At 42.2% G+C, this 15,297-nt stretch overlaps 2 protein-coding genes across 2 annotated transcripts; one reads left to right on the top strand and one right to left on the bottom strand.

Annotated features, from left to right (window-relative positions):
- Positions 1-2,548: 2,548 nt before the first annotated feature.
- Positions 2,549-9,585, top strand: LOC116901543 (cytochrome c, testis-specific). The gene is made up of 4 exons (XM_032903527.1): positions 2,549-2,693; positions 5,281-5,309; positions 6,479-6,704; positions 9,309-9,585. The coding sequence occupies exons 3-4, from the start codon at positions 6,536-6,538 to the stop codon at positions 9,455-9,457; spliced, it is 318 nt and encodes a 105-aa protein (XP_032759418.1). The 5' UTR covers positions 2,549-2,693; positions 5,281-5,309; positions 6,479-6,535; the 3' UTR covers positions 9,458-9,585.
- On the bottom strand, positions 7,152-7,819 carry LOC116899961 (acidic leucine-rich nuclear phosphoprotein 32 family member A-like). The gene is given in 2 exon segments (XM_032901793.1): positions 7,152-7,333; positions 7,336-7,819. Coding segments are annotated over 2 exon segments (666 nt in total).
- Positions 9,586-15,297: the final 5,712 nt, after the last annotated feature.

The following is a 15,297-nucleotide window of genomic DNA, read 5'->3' as shown; positions in this document are numbered from 1 at the left end:
GGTAGCGAAATTACAGTTGTGAAGGATCCCATGAAAATAATTTTATGGTTGGGGGTCATGCAACATGAAGAATTGTATTAAAGAATCGTAGCATTAGGAAGGCTGAGAGCCACATTAAAGTCTTTACTTTGTACTGTTGTTTGCAATACAAAGCATCTGGCTTTTAAAGAAAAATGGCACAGAGCTCTTCAGAAACCCCCTTCCTCAGCCTCAGCCTTCCTGGGGCTTTTCTTATCAAACTAAGTTTTTCAATTGTTCTAGCCTGAGTCTTGTTCCAGATCCTCACCGTAAATCTGCCTCAGCAAGAACGCTCTGCTGTCTTGAATTTTCTCTGCCAAATTAATTAAGTTATTACTTACATTCTTAAAAGGTTTTTATTTATTTTTATTTTATACAGATTGATATTTTGCCTGCATGTTTGTTTGTGCATCACGTGCATGCAGTGCTCATGGGGGCCAGAAGAGGGCATCGGATTCCCCTGGAAATAGGAATTACAGACACTTGTTAGCTCCAAATGGGCCCTGGGAGTTTAACCTGCATCCTCTGGAAGAGCAGGCAGTGCTCTTTAACTGCTGAGCCGTTGCTCCAGTCCCACCATGCTGTTACTTTTAAATTCAGCTACACCCAGAGTCTCAGGAAGCAGACAGCATACAGACAAACCGTTTGTCATAATGTAACACCAATGGCTTATGTTACATTCCCAACAGAATCCTCCTTCTCCCCGGAAACCTTACGAACATAGTTTTTACTGTTCACATTTCTACTGGCCTTCTGAACTTCCACAAGATTCCCTATTAAGCCCTGCTTACAGAATTTTAGGTTTCTCTACAGGCCGCCTTCTCCATATTTCTCCTGCAAACCAGTTCCAAAGGTTTGAGAATCATTTCACTAGATTTAATGACAGCATTAACTCCTTTTCTCCAGGACTCATTTTTTGTATGAGTCACACATTTCATTGCTGTGACAAAACGCCTGACAGAAACTAAAGGAAGAAAGGGTTTTTGTTTTGTTTTGTTGTTGAGGTTGTTGTTGTTGTTTTTATGGTTCCCAGGTTCCTTGAATTTTCTAGGGCTGTGGTGGGGCAGAATATCAAGACTCTTGTCTTGGCATCCTTCTTCATGTCTCTTGTCCCCCATTCTCTTCCAGGTACCCTCTGCACCCTCATTGACAAGACAGGAAATAACTATCAAATTTCAAAATGCCATTAAAGCTTTGCACATGAACTACATGTAACTAAGACGTTTGGGGGCCAGAAGAGATTAGCTTTGTAACGATAAACAATGTTCTGGAAATCTACAGATTATTTTTTTTCAAGACTTTAAAATATATAACATAGTTATGTGTTGCAGCTGTCCTTTGGTGTCGTTTATCCTCACAAAAGTTTAGAAAAACTTCTTTTTCTAGAATGAGAGATAAGGTGCTGGGAACACAGCTCCATTGTACAGTCTGATCTGCATGCCAAGGGAGCTCAGGTTCAATCCCAGCACTGAAAAAGAGAAAGAGAGAGAGAGAGAGAAAAAAAAAAAGACACCATGACAGAGCAGAGACGTAATAATGTGACTAGTTTTTGAAAGGCAAAGAGAAAATAATGAATGTTATCAGTTTCCCAAAACATCTCAAACTGTTAGTGCAATGGAATTTACTTAGTTGATGCATTACTCTTCAAACATTATATTAATAAAAATATGCACTATGTGAATGTTTTCTAGGTTTTTGTCGCTGATATTTATCATGACCAAGTGAAAATGTTTACGGCACAGAGCCTCCATTAGCTCCATGGGCAAGCTATTGGCAAAACGTGTGTGTAAGCCCTTAGCTTAGCCTTGGCATACACACAGAAAAAGATAGTCTCCTTCAGTTTGAAAATATTTACTCCCGCTTTCCCCCCAATAAGACCCTTTGATTCAGTTAGATGTCATCTTTAAGATGTGTTGACTGTAGGACAAAATTCACAGGAATCATTTAGAGTGGTTTCATTCATCACTTGGTGACTGTGGCTATTTCAATTAAAATACAATTGCTTATAATTAAGAATGATTGAAATAGTTGCAAACTATTGACAACACTTTTCTTAACTGCTTTTTGAGACAAGGGCTCACTTTGTAATATTAAGTTGACCCAAAAACTCATGGTGATCCTCCTGCCTCAGTCTCCTGAAGGTGGGAGTACAGGAGGTGTCACCGCATTGAGTTTATTTTGCAATAATTTAAGTTTGTTGTATTGTAGCCTCTTGCCACAGCCAGATTGCAATTCATGAACAGTTGGGAAGGCAGGGTTCAATAATTGTACTTTTAGCGTAGCTGATACAATGTTTTGCTTAGAGTAAGCATTTTATTAATGTGATTTGATTGTAGCCACCAAATATTCTTGGACCATTCAAGAGTTGCTGTTCCACGCAAGACTTTGTATACACACAACTGTAAGTGTACAGTTTAGGTCTTTGTGTGACTAAATGGTGAAGAAACAAAACCAGGCAACAGACTGTTAGACTTGGAGGACATCCAGCCTCTGCGAGAGTTGGGGGATCCCGCGGGATCTCACAGCCAATCAGCAGCGAGGATGGAGCCCGCCATCAGCTGGTGCATGATCCGGCCTGTAAGAGGAGTCCTCGGGCACAGCAGTCGCGCCTTAAATCTTGGCCTCACTGCATCAGTGGACCAAGGGTGGCTCAGGGCAGCGCTTCTGTGATCGTGGTAGGTGCTGGCCGATTGGAAGATAGTTGGCTGGGCAGATTGGGCCTGGGAGCCCTGATTGTGGGCGGATGCAAGGAGGGCCTAGGTTGGGCCCAGGGAGGAGCGTTCAACGGTCCCCAGCCCAGCGGGGCCAAAGCTTCAGTTGTGAACAACAGAAGAATATATTATTGATAGGACCCTGTACAACGCCCCGGGTACTGGGGCGGTGGAGATAGCTGGGTCAAACTTTCCATTGATATTGGCCAGAGCTTGGCATCGATGTGGAGGGCTGGGCATTTAGGAAATTGGATTCTTGTTTGAACTCATGGGTATAATTATAACCACCGCCAGGCGGGAAGCACGGCAGACAAATCTGAAGGACTCATAGACCCAGTGAGGAGATTCCCTCCGGCACATAACCTCGCCCCACCCTATACAACCTTATGGGAAAGTCTGTTTTGTTTTTCTTTTGCATCTGTTTAGTACTTCCCCTTAAAATAGTCTAGCGAGTTTCCCCTACCTCCTTCATCATTTGAAGTATTTGGACTTTAAAAAGTGGAAATGCTTTGCTGGTGCCTTGATGGTTCTCACATTGACTTTCTGTTCATGAAAAGTTAGACACGCTCCACATTATACAGTGGTATTAAAAACCTGTTTCAGGCCTGAAAAGTGACACAAGGCTTACCTAGTGTGTAGGAGGCCCTAGGTGTGAGTCTTAGCACCACTAAAATACAAAAACAAGCAAAAATCTCAAGCAAACAACAGGATTTTACCAAATCTTTATTATCTTTTTATTTTCATTATTTGATTATTTAAGATTTATTTATTTATTATAGAGGAGTACACTGTAGCTGTCTTCAGACATGCCAGAAGAGGGCATTAGATCCCATTACAGATGGTTGTGAGCCACCATGTGGTTGCTGGGATTTGAACTCAGGACCTCTGGAAGAGCAGTCGGTGCTCTTAACCGCTGAGCCATCTCTCCAGTTCCTATTTGATTATTTAAAATAATTTTGATCCCCGAAGCCCTTCCAAATAAATGGTCTTTCCCCTCCTTACCCACCCAAATTCTTTCTCAAAAAGCAAACAAAACTGTATAATAAGAAAATCCTTCAAACCAAGAAAACAAAACAGCACCGAAAAAGAAAACAGATGAACAAACAAAACCCATGTCAATCTATAACTAAATAAAATCATATATGTATTCAACAAAGTATGCGAAGGGATTAGAGGTTTAATGCTGTTCCATCCCTTGTTTTCTTTGCTGTACCCATCACTCGTGACCGAAACAGTACAGTTTGCAGGTGCCTTGACTTGTCCATATGTACAACTACATGACAGGAACTGGCTCCCAGAGCTGTGGTGACTCTTTACTGAGTTAACAAATGGCTTTTTAACTCAGGACACACACATGTTTCTTACTCTTGCTTATTATCATTGAGATGGCTTCAGACTAGCCCTTCTCTGTGGACACATCATACCTTTTTGCCCTAGTCCTCTTGCGTACTAAGTACTGGTAAAAAGCCAATTGCAGTCAGGTGAGCCTGTATCCTCAGCACTCAGGAGGCTGGGGAGGAAGGCTGTCAGTTTGAGAGCAGCCAGCTCAAGCTACACAGTGACTCTGAGGTTGCCTAAAAAGGACCACATAAAACGACCCTGTCTCAAAACAAAAGATAATAAATATGCAAATACTGGCAGAGGACCAAATAGTTTCACAACAAGTCAATTTCTTTCTTATCATTGCTGAATCGGTTTGGTTCTGTTTTGCCTGGGACAGGGCCATCCATGTCCACCCCAACAATAATCCTCTATGATTAAAGACAGTGACTGTAAAAGTTGTGATATGACACTGTTGCTTTGAACACTGAACATGGGTGTTTTTGGCAAATGACTTTGATGTAAATATATATAACTTTTAAGTAAAGCTTCCTAAGTTACTAATAATGTTTAATTGTCACAAAATCAACCTGTCGTAAAGAAGGTCAGGAATAAAGATTCTCTCATTAGTATTTTAATGGTAAATTGTTTCTACTTGATGAAGACTTTATAGTTATAATGTATGTATTTTACAAGTTGCCATACATTTTCTTTTGTAGATGAATTTATCTCCTTTATGGCTTTAAAAGACCCACTGAGTTTTAAAAATATTTGGATTATTTATAGAGCATATGTATGTAGAAATTAAATGCAGTGTTTTGAATACTGTTTGCAACGTTGTCATCTTCTCTTCCATAAAATAAGTTTTCTTATCCTGATTTCTCTCAGACTTAATCGCTGAATACTACATTATTTGGTTTTGAATGCTGCACACTAAAAGCTGCCTTCTTTTTTGATGTGAATTAATAATAATAGTTATGGGCTACTGGTCATATTTTTAAAAATTCAGATGCAGATTTCACCTTTATGTAGCAACTTCCATTATTCAGTACTATATTTTTCAAGTTTGTCAGGTTAGTTAATGTAAATACTTTTTGCTTCTTAGTAGGAGTATGTAAATAAATAAATTCTCGGGACTGTACTGTTAAAGAATTTCATGATTTTAGTGACAGTGATTCGTCATGTTTAACTCTGTTTTAATCACGAACTCTCCTGTGCTTATTCTTCACAGAAAACAAAGAATAGGGAAACCAAGTCCAGGTAGGCCAACAATTATCACATCAGATGTCAGTGAGCTCTGTGTGCGTGTGTGCATGCGTGTGTTGTATGCATGTCTGCAGTTTAGCTGTATGTGCAGGCATACATGGAGGCCCCAGGACGATGTTGGGATGTCTGCCTGGTTATTTCTCCATCTTACTCATAGAGTCAGGATCTCTCACTTAAGCCCAGAGCTCTGTTTGCTGGGTTGCCAGAGCTCTGGAGATCCGCCTGTCTCTATCCTCACAGCAGTGGGATTAAAGGCATGTTCTGCCGCGCCCAGCTTTTACATGGGTGCTAGGGACCCAGCTCACTTTACCTGCTGTCTCCTCTGCCTTCAAAGTTCAACTTACGATGTTGAATTATACTTTTTATGTCATTTGGATGCAGGAAGTATTTTTTTTTTTTTTGGCAGTCGCTGAAGCACCTTGTTCAGAGTCTTGTTCGTTTCTCTCATTACAAGATCTTCATCTAGCTCATGCTTTATTAGTAGTAAGTACTGTGAGGCCAGAGCTCAGTAATGTTATTCTTCATTATTTTCAGGTAATGTTTGGTCTAATCTGGTAGACTGGTTTACAGATAAGAGTGTAGAGTAAGTACAAAAATAATTTTTCTATATCTGATAGGAACCTCCCTTTTTTGTGTATGATTTTAATCTCTGGTGTGTGTCTGTTATGATGAATGTGTAACATGGTGTTTACCTATCATGTTTGTTCTCTTAAGTAGAGACGGCACATTTCACATAGTTTTGCATATGTATTTTATTTAGTATAATTTTTTGAAGGCAGAGGTAAAACTAGCTTTATATCACTAGTTTATGAAGAAGTTATGAGTAGAAATTTAAAATAACTCTGATTGGGTGGCTATGGTGTCGCACACCTTTAATCCAGGAAACAGACATGGGTGGATCACTGTGAGATAGAGGCCAGCCTGGTCTACACAGAGAGTTCCAGGCCAGCCAGGGCTACATAGTGTGACCCAAACAACAACAACAACAAAGCCCAGCGAAGGAGATGACTGAGCGTCTGTAAGATTGGATGCTGTGATGTTGCATCTGTGTTTTTGAGCACTGGTATGTTCAAAGTAATGTGATTATTATTTTTTTTTTGCTTAATATCATTAGAGATCATTTCAAAGTAATGGAATCCATCTCTCTCCCATTTTTTTTCTAGGTTTGCAAATCTGAGACTTTCTTTGGTTGGTGATTTAAGGTTTTATTGCAGAGCAAAATGGGAGATGCTGAAGCAGGCAAGAAGATTTTCGTTCAGAAATGTGCACAGTGCCACACAGTGGAGAAAGGCGGGAAGCACAAGACAGGGCCAAATCTCTGGGGCCTTTTTGGCCGAAAGACTGGACAGGCACCAGGGTTTTCTTACACGGATGCAAACAAGAACAAAGGTAAAGGCCAGAGGCTGCAGGGAATGCTCAGCCATTTTGTAGCAGAAAAGAATATGCATGGTTTGGCACTGTGGTGTTTGCCTGACTTTTTTCATCGAAAATGGACCGTCATGCTCCGGTTTATTGAAAATGGCATCGGAATTTACATGACTCATTATCTTTCAGATTAGGAGAACCAGCTGTCATTCGTGGCATAGCTGTTTGCCCATGTAGACAGGGTTTTTTTTATAGTAAAAATAGTATTTTATTCCTCCCCTCCCACCCCCACCCCTTCCGGCAATCCCCCAGTACACTTTTCCCCTCTTGTTTCCACAGCAATGCTACATCAGAAAAAAACAAGTTTTGAGGGGCAGGAATAGGAAGGGGAGGGGATATGGATTAAAAACAGGCAAATCACAATAGGAATTTCCCAAAACAGATTAATTCCTCCTCATCGGGTTCTCATTTTCAGTTCTGACTCCCTTCTTCACCAGCATCATCTTCGTCTTCCTCATCATCCAGTTCCCCGTCATTGTAACCTTCTTCATCCTCCTCCTCCTCCTCTTTACCCACGTTCTCTTCTTCCCTTCCTTCCTCTTCCACTAGCTGGGCATATTCATCATTCTCCTCATCCTCATCTTCCTCCTTGTCATCTCAACATCAGAGTCAGGGGCCTCCTTGTTGTCCCTGTCATAGCCATCGAGGTACATGACCTCCGGCAGGAGCTTGAACTCATTTTCCCGGTAGGCAGTCAGGTTGGTCACCTCATACTTAAACAGGCCTAGGCTCTTGAGATTCTCTAACTTCCTCAGTGGCTCTATTGCGCTGGGATCTTTTATTTTGTTGCCACTTAAATTTAGATGCTTAAGGTTCAGACATTTCTCTGCCAATACTTCCAGGTACCCTGAGATTCTGTTTTCACTTAATTCAAGCTTCTTGAGTTTGGATAACTTTGGTAAATTCAAAATGGAGGTGAGGCCTACGTTGATTGTACTTAGGAATTCCAGTTCTTCAAACTCATCCATGAGGCCTTCGATTTTGCCTTCAGTTGACTGACAGTTATCCAGGACCAGCTCTTTCACATCAGAGGGCGTCCTGTTCTGCAGCTCTAAATAAATCTGTTTGTCCTTCTCCATCTCTCAAGCTTTCTCTTTCTGCAGAGGATCCTGTGCCAGCGGAATTCAATCAATAAACCCCGAACCCATGACTGCAAGTTTTAGAATTTTCCATGTAGACAGTTTTATATGTTTATTTTATGTTACATTTATCTTGAAAAAGTAGGGGTTTTTGAAAAACTCATACTTTGAAACATATAAGTCTAAAAAGAGAACATTTTAATGGCATGGTAGCAGTATCGATTGTACTTGTAGTAGTGGTTCATAGCAAGGTTGGAGAATATGTAGTTTAAAAATACATTTAACATCTGCGTCAAGGGCTTAGGTCCAGCCCATGCATGTTTGTTCCTTTGTTAATGGCTCAATCTCTGGGAGCCCCATGAGTCCAGGTTAGCTTACTCTGTAGGTCTTCTTGTGGTGTCCCTCAGCTCTTCACTCTCCTCTTCCACCACAAGGCTCCTACTGTCTGGCTCTGGGTCTCTTCATCTCTTCCCATCGCTGCCGATGTATTAGGGTGGGTTGGTGCCAATGAGGGGCTTTTCTTTCTCTGAGGAAAAGGGGTCAGGGAGATGGGGAAGGGGGGATGAGGGAATGTGGGACTGGGAAGAGAGGAGGGAGGGGGGCTGTGACCAGGCTGTAAAGAAATTAATGAGGAAAATATTTTTTAAAATTTGTTAGTTATTTGTTGGTAGAGGGGAGTTAAGCAGTAAAATGAGAAACTTTTAGAATCGAGATTAAAAGCAGCTAGAAAAGACTGTAGTATATTTGCAAAACAATTTTCTTCGTGTGTGTGTGTGTGTGTACATGCATATGTGTGTGCACATATATAAATGTACTTAGATCAGCACATCAAACATTCTTAAAGTACAACTTTATTTTGAACATTTTTGGTGCCTTAACATCATATAGACAACAATATCAAATCACTAGTGTTAGCAAAGGGTTTTATTTGACAAGGGTCTCAGAGTATGGTCCAGACTGACTTTGAACTTGCAAACCATTTGGTCTCAAATTCACTATGATCCTCCTATAAGTGCTAGGATTATAGGCATGTACTCCATAGCCAGCTGTTTTAAATTTCTTTTTCTTTATTTTTAATAGAAGTGAAACACATATAGCATTTAGTTAGTTAGCATTCAGGATGCTGGACAAAGCTTATAACCATCACCTCTTCCTGGCTTCAAACTCTTTTTCATTCTTTTTTTTTTTTTTTTGAGACACAGTCTCAAAAAGCCATGACTAACCTGGAGCTCATATGTGGACCGGGCTGCCCTTGAACTCACAGAGGTCTGCTTGCCTCTGCTTCCCAAGTGCTGGGATTAAAGGCTTGCACCACCATTCGTGGCCTTCAAAACTTTTGTAAACAGAAACATCTTGCAGCAGCTGCATCTAGAGGGTGACCACTTCTCTCATTCCGTTCCAGCCCTTTGTTCACGTGTGTGGGTCATGTCAGACGGAAAGCCCTAATGATGTAACTGAAGAGACTTAATGCTTATTTCCAACCTCATAGGTGTTATCTGGACAGAAGAAACTTTGATGGAATATTTGGAGAACCCGAAGAAATACATCCCTGGCACTAAAATGATTTTTGCTGGTATCAAAAAGAAGAGTGAGAGAGAAGACCTTATTCAATATTTAAAAGAGGCAACATCCTTATGAGTATTACAGCTTCAAAAATATGTTACCAATTTCAAATATTGTGTTTAGTAAGAAGCATATCTGACTTTTTGATCAGCCTAAAGTAATTTTAACATGTTAAAATAAAGGTTGATATTTTTGATTGTGTAAAGTCCACTCATCAGATATTTTTGTGAGCCTGCCCCTGCTTTGATATCGCCCTGAGGAGTGTTCATCAGACTGAAGGAGAGGGAAGCAAACAGCCTTTTGCTCTTTCCTCTCTCTGCATGCTCAGAATATTCTATGACCCCATCAACTCTGTTGAGGGTAGAGGTGGCATCGCACAATTCCCTGCAGTTTAAATGTAGTTGCAGCAGACGTGATCTTCATTAAGCTCTGCTTGTCTTCATTTAACAAATTTAAGAAGGGAAAGTATAGGAAATCTAGTCAAGCCTTAGGAATGATCTGGAAAAAAATATTGATCCTGGGCGAAGAAAACAAAATCTAGGTAGAAGGAGAAGATTGTGACCTATTTTGATAAGGGAATCTTAGACTTGTAACCATTTTTTGTATTTGTATCTTTAAGAGCATGTGCTGATCCTAAATTATACAGTGCTGGACTGCAGGCTCTTTGAGGGGGAAAAAGAGTGGGGGAAAGCCCCAAACTCCCACCAGAAAGGTGGAAAGAGCCCTATCTCAGGGTAACTGAAAGTGAGGCATGGTGGGATAGGCCCACTTGGGCCAGAGAGTGAGTGCTCTGGGGAGTGAGGGTAGTCCTCAGCAGCCTGCAGGACTGTGCTTTGAAGGGGTCCCAGGAAGGAGGAGGAGCTTCCACACCAAAGAGGAGGGGACATAGGGGTCATTGTGGCTAAGGATAAACCCCTGCTATCTCATTAGCACTCATGACACCACTCTAGGACCTTGGGGGTCTTCTACAACAGCACAGAGTTTAGTTTTGGCCACAGCAAAATGTGGGTCTTCTACTCCTGATAACTTTTCACCTGATCACCGGCTGACCTATAGTATATACGTCTACTGTGAGGTGAACATAGTTGAAATGGAGCACATTCTAGAAGGTTCCATTAAATTTGCCAAGTGTCCAGGTTTACTCTTGGCATTTCTGACAAGCTGGAGAGAATATACTTCTCTGGGATGCCAGTGTCAGTATTGTGTGGAAACGTGTCTCTGGGGATCAAGACTGGCTTCAGGCAAGGCTAAGCTTGTTACTCTCTCCCTGGGGGAATTTTATGAGGAGGGCAGAGAGGGTACCGGGCCTCTGAGAGTGTGCAGAGCAGAGCAGAGCAGAGCAGAGCAGAGCAGAGCAGAGCAGAGCAGAGCAGAGCTAGGCTTGCAAAGCCCTGTGTAGAATTAGACAACACACTGGTGCCTGTTTGCATGAGGCCTATCAGCTTTGCAAGATGAAACTTGAACTCAAACCTCATTCCTAACTAAATCCAGATTGACACAGCCCAGCCAGAAGGGTTTGCTGGAGTTGCTACAAGCCCACACTGCAGGGAGGAGCAAGGAGCTTCAGGCTTGGAGTTTAAATACATTTGCCTTAGGTCGAGTAGAGGCAAATGATGAGGACTGAGATGACAAAGGGCATTTGGGGAGAAATGAATAGCTGTTCTTTAAGTAGATTTCTGCTGTAACAGTTGTTGAGGTAGCCATGTATTGATTATTGCATTAAACTTTGGTCTTGGTGGGAGTTAAAACAAGTTCCCCGTTTTGCTAGTAGCAATGTTTCATTCACAGAAAAGCTGGAGGAGATGTTTGAAGTGAGCATAGTGATTAGAGCTGTGTGTTGTGATAGGCTTTCTTATTGAAATTGTCTCTGAAAGGTGTGTATTTATTTTAGGATGGCTTTCATGACGTCGCTTCTGGCCATGCCAAGGGCTTTATTCTGTGCCAGTTTAGCTACAGTTGAGTCTCTCAGAATTCTTCGCATGGTTCCAAGTCAGGCTGGTGACGAGCAATTTGCTTGAGACTGGGAGGTAGAAGGGCCGCACAGAAAGCTTTATATTTGGAGGGTCAGTTCATTGTCTGGATGCAGCCTGTTTGCCACACATCCGTTAGCTCTCCTGTTTGGCGGACAGAAGTCCCTCCAGTTCTGGCCCCCTTCTGTCTCCTGAGTTCTATAGCAGGCACGTGTGCTGCTTTGGTGGAGGACCTGGCTTAGCTAGGTCACGTCAGTGGTGACTTGTAGCAGAGTACCAGTTTGCCCTCTTAGGACTATCCTTACCTGCTTTGTGCTTTTTCTTCCCAACCAACTGCCCTGGGGGCTGACACTAATGACTTAAAGCCTGTCTCTCTATGTGCACAGCCAATAATACTCTAATCTGACTGAATTCCAGTCAGGCTGTCCTGAAGTCCTCTCTTTGACTGGGCCCTAGGTCTTGGCCTTGCCTTAGCTATTTAGACCTGTTTTAGCAAGACTTCTTCCTAATTGGTTTGGCAGATTCCCGTCTTTGGTATCTGAGCACCCTTTTCTGCCTTCAGCAAGAATCCTGTCAAATTTCTTTACCTAGAATTCCCCTTACCTCTGGTGTTTCTTTCCTCTTACTGCTTTTCCACTCACTGACCTTTCACCCTGCTCCTGGGCTTTAAGTCCCTGGTTGTTTTTTGGTATTTATCCTTGAGCTGAATTTTTCTCCAGCACCGAAATTTCTTGTTGCAGTTGTCCCTTAAATCAGCCTAATTTTATGTTATTTTTAAGGTCTTTTAACAGTGTCAGAATAGCGTCTTTCCTTGCTGTCAACAGCCTTCTCTAGTGTTCATCAACTCCTCTTTGTAGCGTCAGTGACTTTGCTGTGGTCCTTCTGCCATCCACATTTAGACCATGTCCTCCCCAGCTTCTACCTAAGTTTTTTGTGGTTTCATCTTGGCAATGAATCTCTTGTTCATAGCACTTGTGTGATTTTGCTCCCTAGACAATGTCACCATGGCTACAGGCAGGCACAGTAGCTGTACAATACAACTTAGGATCAAGAGGAATCTCTTAGTCATACAGAATGCCTTCAACCTGATAAGTGTGCCTGGATAGTGCAAGAAAAGAAAAGTTTACTAGTGTCTAAAATTGTCAAGTTATGCTAATGTCTCCTAAACTTAAACATTCAAGGGAAGAACACATATGGTAGCTAGAAATGTTATGATGATGAAATTTGAAAACAGGAGACTAGTGATTGAGAAAAGTTGCACTGATATCAGATCAAGAGCAAAAACATTGAGAAGAACTGAGAAGTCAGATGACTGAATAAAAACTCTTACCTTTAGCGCCATCCAGTTCAATATCCAATCTTAACGGAGCTCAGAGTAATGAGCCTGTTTACAAAAGTCAGAATGTGGAGCCTTTTCACCTGACAGTCTGCGCCGTGTCAGGACAGACGTCTTTAGGAAGTAGCAGAACATCGTTAGACCTTTCCTCAGATCTATTACACTGGGTAAAGGACTTCCCAGATGTAAAGTTTGGCTTCACGTGGGAAGTGACATAGCGCTTGTTCAAGAAGAAGAATAGTTGAATTGAACCCTGTGTACAACAAGGTCACACACACTGTGTTAACTCACTGTTTACAATATACCATGTATACTACCACGTCATTTGCAAAGTTCACCTAAACTAACACAAGTAAGGATTCTCTGGGTTTACCATGGCTGATCCCTTATCGCCCACCTGAGCATTGAAACCACAGAGCCGTGCAGCACCTCTGCCTGAGTGCCTTGCTGTGCACTCAGTGGGACCTCATTTAAGCCCAGAAACTAAGTGGTGGGTGCAGGGGGGATCAGGGTGCTACTGTGGAGGTGAGAGGTAAGTGAGGCTCGTAAGGGCTGGTGACCGACACAGTAGGCAGAGAAGGCAGGGTTTTCTCGTATGTAAAACAAGTGTATATGCTGGGTCAGATCTCTCACTTTCTCGTATGTTTTATTTCCGGAGCCATTTATTTAAATGCGGTTCTCCGCTAAGGACAGTTCAGTATCCAAAACAAGACCACTCTGACTGAGAAGGCATGTGGGGCCATCCTCCCTGCCCTCCCACCTCTTTTCCTCTCCCTCTCAACGGTGAAATTCCTGCATGTGGTGCTATGCACCTGTAATCCTAACACTTGATAGACTGAGGCAGGAAGACACAGAGTTCAGGGCTAGCCTGGGTTACACAGAGTTGTCTCAAGAAACAAAAAACCAAACAAGCAAGCAAACAAAACAAAACACCAAAAAGGAGAAAAGAAGGATGAAAATAGAAAACTGAAGAAAAAAGGGGGGAGGAGGGGTATGAAAAATCTCCAGAAGCCCTCAAAAACATAAAATGTAAATGCATGCAGGCAGAGACCAGAAAACATTGGGAAATTGAGAAAAGGAGGGACAGACATTTTCATAATCATAGACCTAGTTAGTGGTCATCTTCAAATGTGGGATTAGACCTGGGTCCTGGCCTCCAGTGCCTGACTTTCCTACCTTTTAGGTTGTATATGTTCAAGCCTTTTAAAACCAAGACCCCTGGCCTTTAAATTGCCACCACCCATGTTTAATGTCTGCCCTATAGCAATTGCATGGAATCAAGTTTTACTGTATTCTGATAAGAGCCTTGGGTTTAGTTATCCTTTTTGGGGGCGGAGGGTAGGACTTTGACATTGGGTGAAATTGCTGACCATATAAACGCAGTTTGATAATTAAGACAAAGGTGGGAAAAACATGTGTGCCCGTGTCTGCCATGGCAGGAATGTCTGCTACAGTGGAAGACAGCCATCAGTTAGTTTATTCAGTAAATGTCTGCTACACAGGGTCACATCTGGTCCCCAAGACACCTGCCACAAACATTGTTTCTAGGTATTCTTGCTGGAAGTTGTACGTTTGTTAGATTTAGTAATTAACCAATGAAGATATTGTGTTGGTTTCCCCAAATATTTTATTCCTGTATGAGTTACTATTCTAGCTCCTGATACCATTTTCCCTGCTAATCTCCAGAACTGAAAATTAGGCCACGTATTTTAATCACAGCTACATGTCACGTACAGATACCAGCTTCTTTATGGCCAGTTTTGCTGTAGTGACAGTATTTCAAGGACTTGGAACAACAATGGTCATCTCCCCATGCCTGTGGCAGGTAGGCTGTGGTCTTCTGTGGTTCTGTTTCCTGTGCCTTCCCATTCTGGAACCATGATTACAGTATTGGACATTGCTATTCTTACTGAGAGGGGAAGACAAAGAAGCATGGGAGAGGCTCCCAGTGTGTCTTAAATAAAGACACGATGCTCATTGTTCCTGCTCGAATTCACTGACCAAGACTCGTTAAATGAAGTGATAATGTGAGACCCGAGGGATGGTAGAGGTCTTCTCTCTCCACAGGAAGGACAGCGAGTCCATGCCAGCCACATGTCATGGATTGGAAGGAAGAAGGTACAGACCAAAGACACCACACAGCATCCTCGCCTTCCCTTTCTCATGGTCATTTCTCACACTCCGTCTGGTGAACCCCGGCTCATTGCTTTATGATGTAACCACTCCCCTGACTACTCTCGTCCTAGGAGAGAGCTCTGCTTTTTCTCATTTCTGCTTCCCATACCTGCTCATAGAAGGTGCTGGCGTGCCAGGCCAGCTTATATCCGAGCTGCTGATGCGGCTTGCTGGCCCCGCCATCACTGCGTCTCTTCTGTGACGTCTCCAAGTCTATGCAAGGAAAACTCACAGCCATTGTAAAATCCACTGGCTTGGGTTTTAGGCTAATGATGAAATTGTCCTGACATTTTACTCACAGTGGGAAGTAATTAGGGAAGAGATTCTTTGAAGCTAGGACTAGAAGATTCTGGTCTATTGTTATATCTGAGAGCCTCAGTCAAGATAATTGCCGTAAGAGCAAAAATTCAGATTTAGCAGAGAAAGCTTATCTG

Source organism: Rattus rattus, chromosome 5, assembly GCF_011064425.1.
Source record: "Rattus rattus isolate New Zealand chromosome 5, Rrattus_CSIRO_v1, whole genome shotgun sequence".
NCBI classification, from domain to species: domain Eukaryota; kingdom Metazoa; phylum Chordata; class Mammalia; order Rodentia; family Muridae; genus Rattus; species Rattus rattus.
Note: the sequence above shows the minus strand (reverse complement) of the source record. Positions and strands in the feature narration are given on the sequence as shown.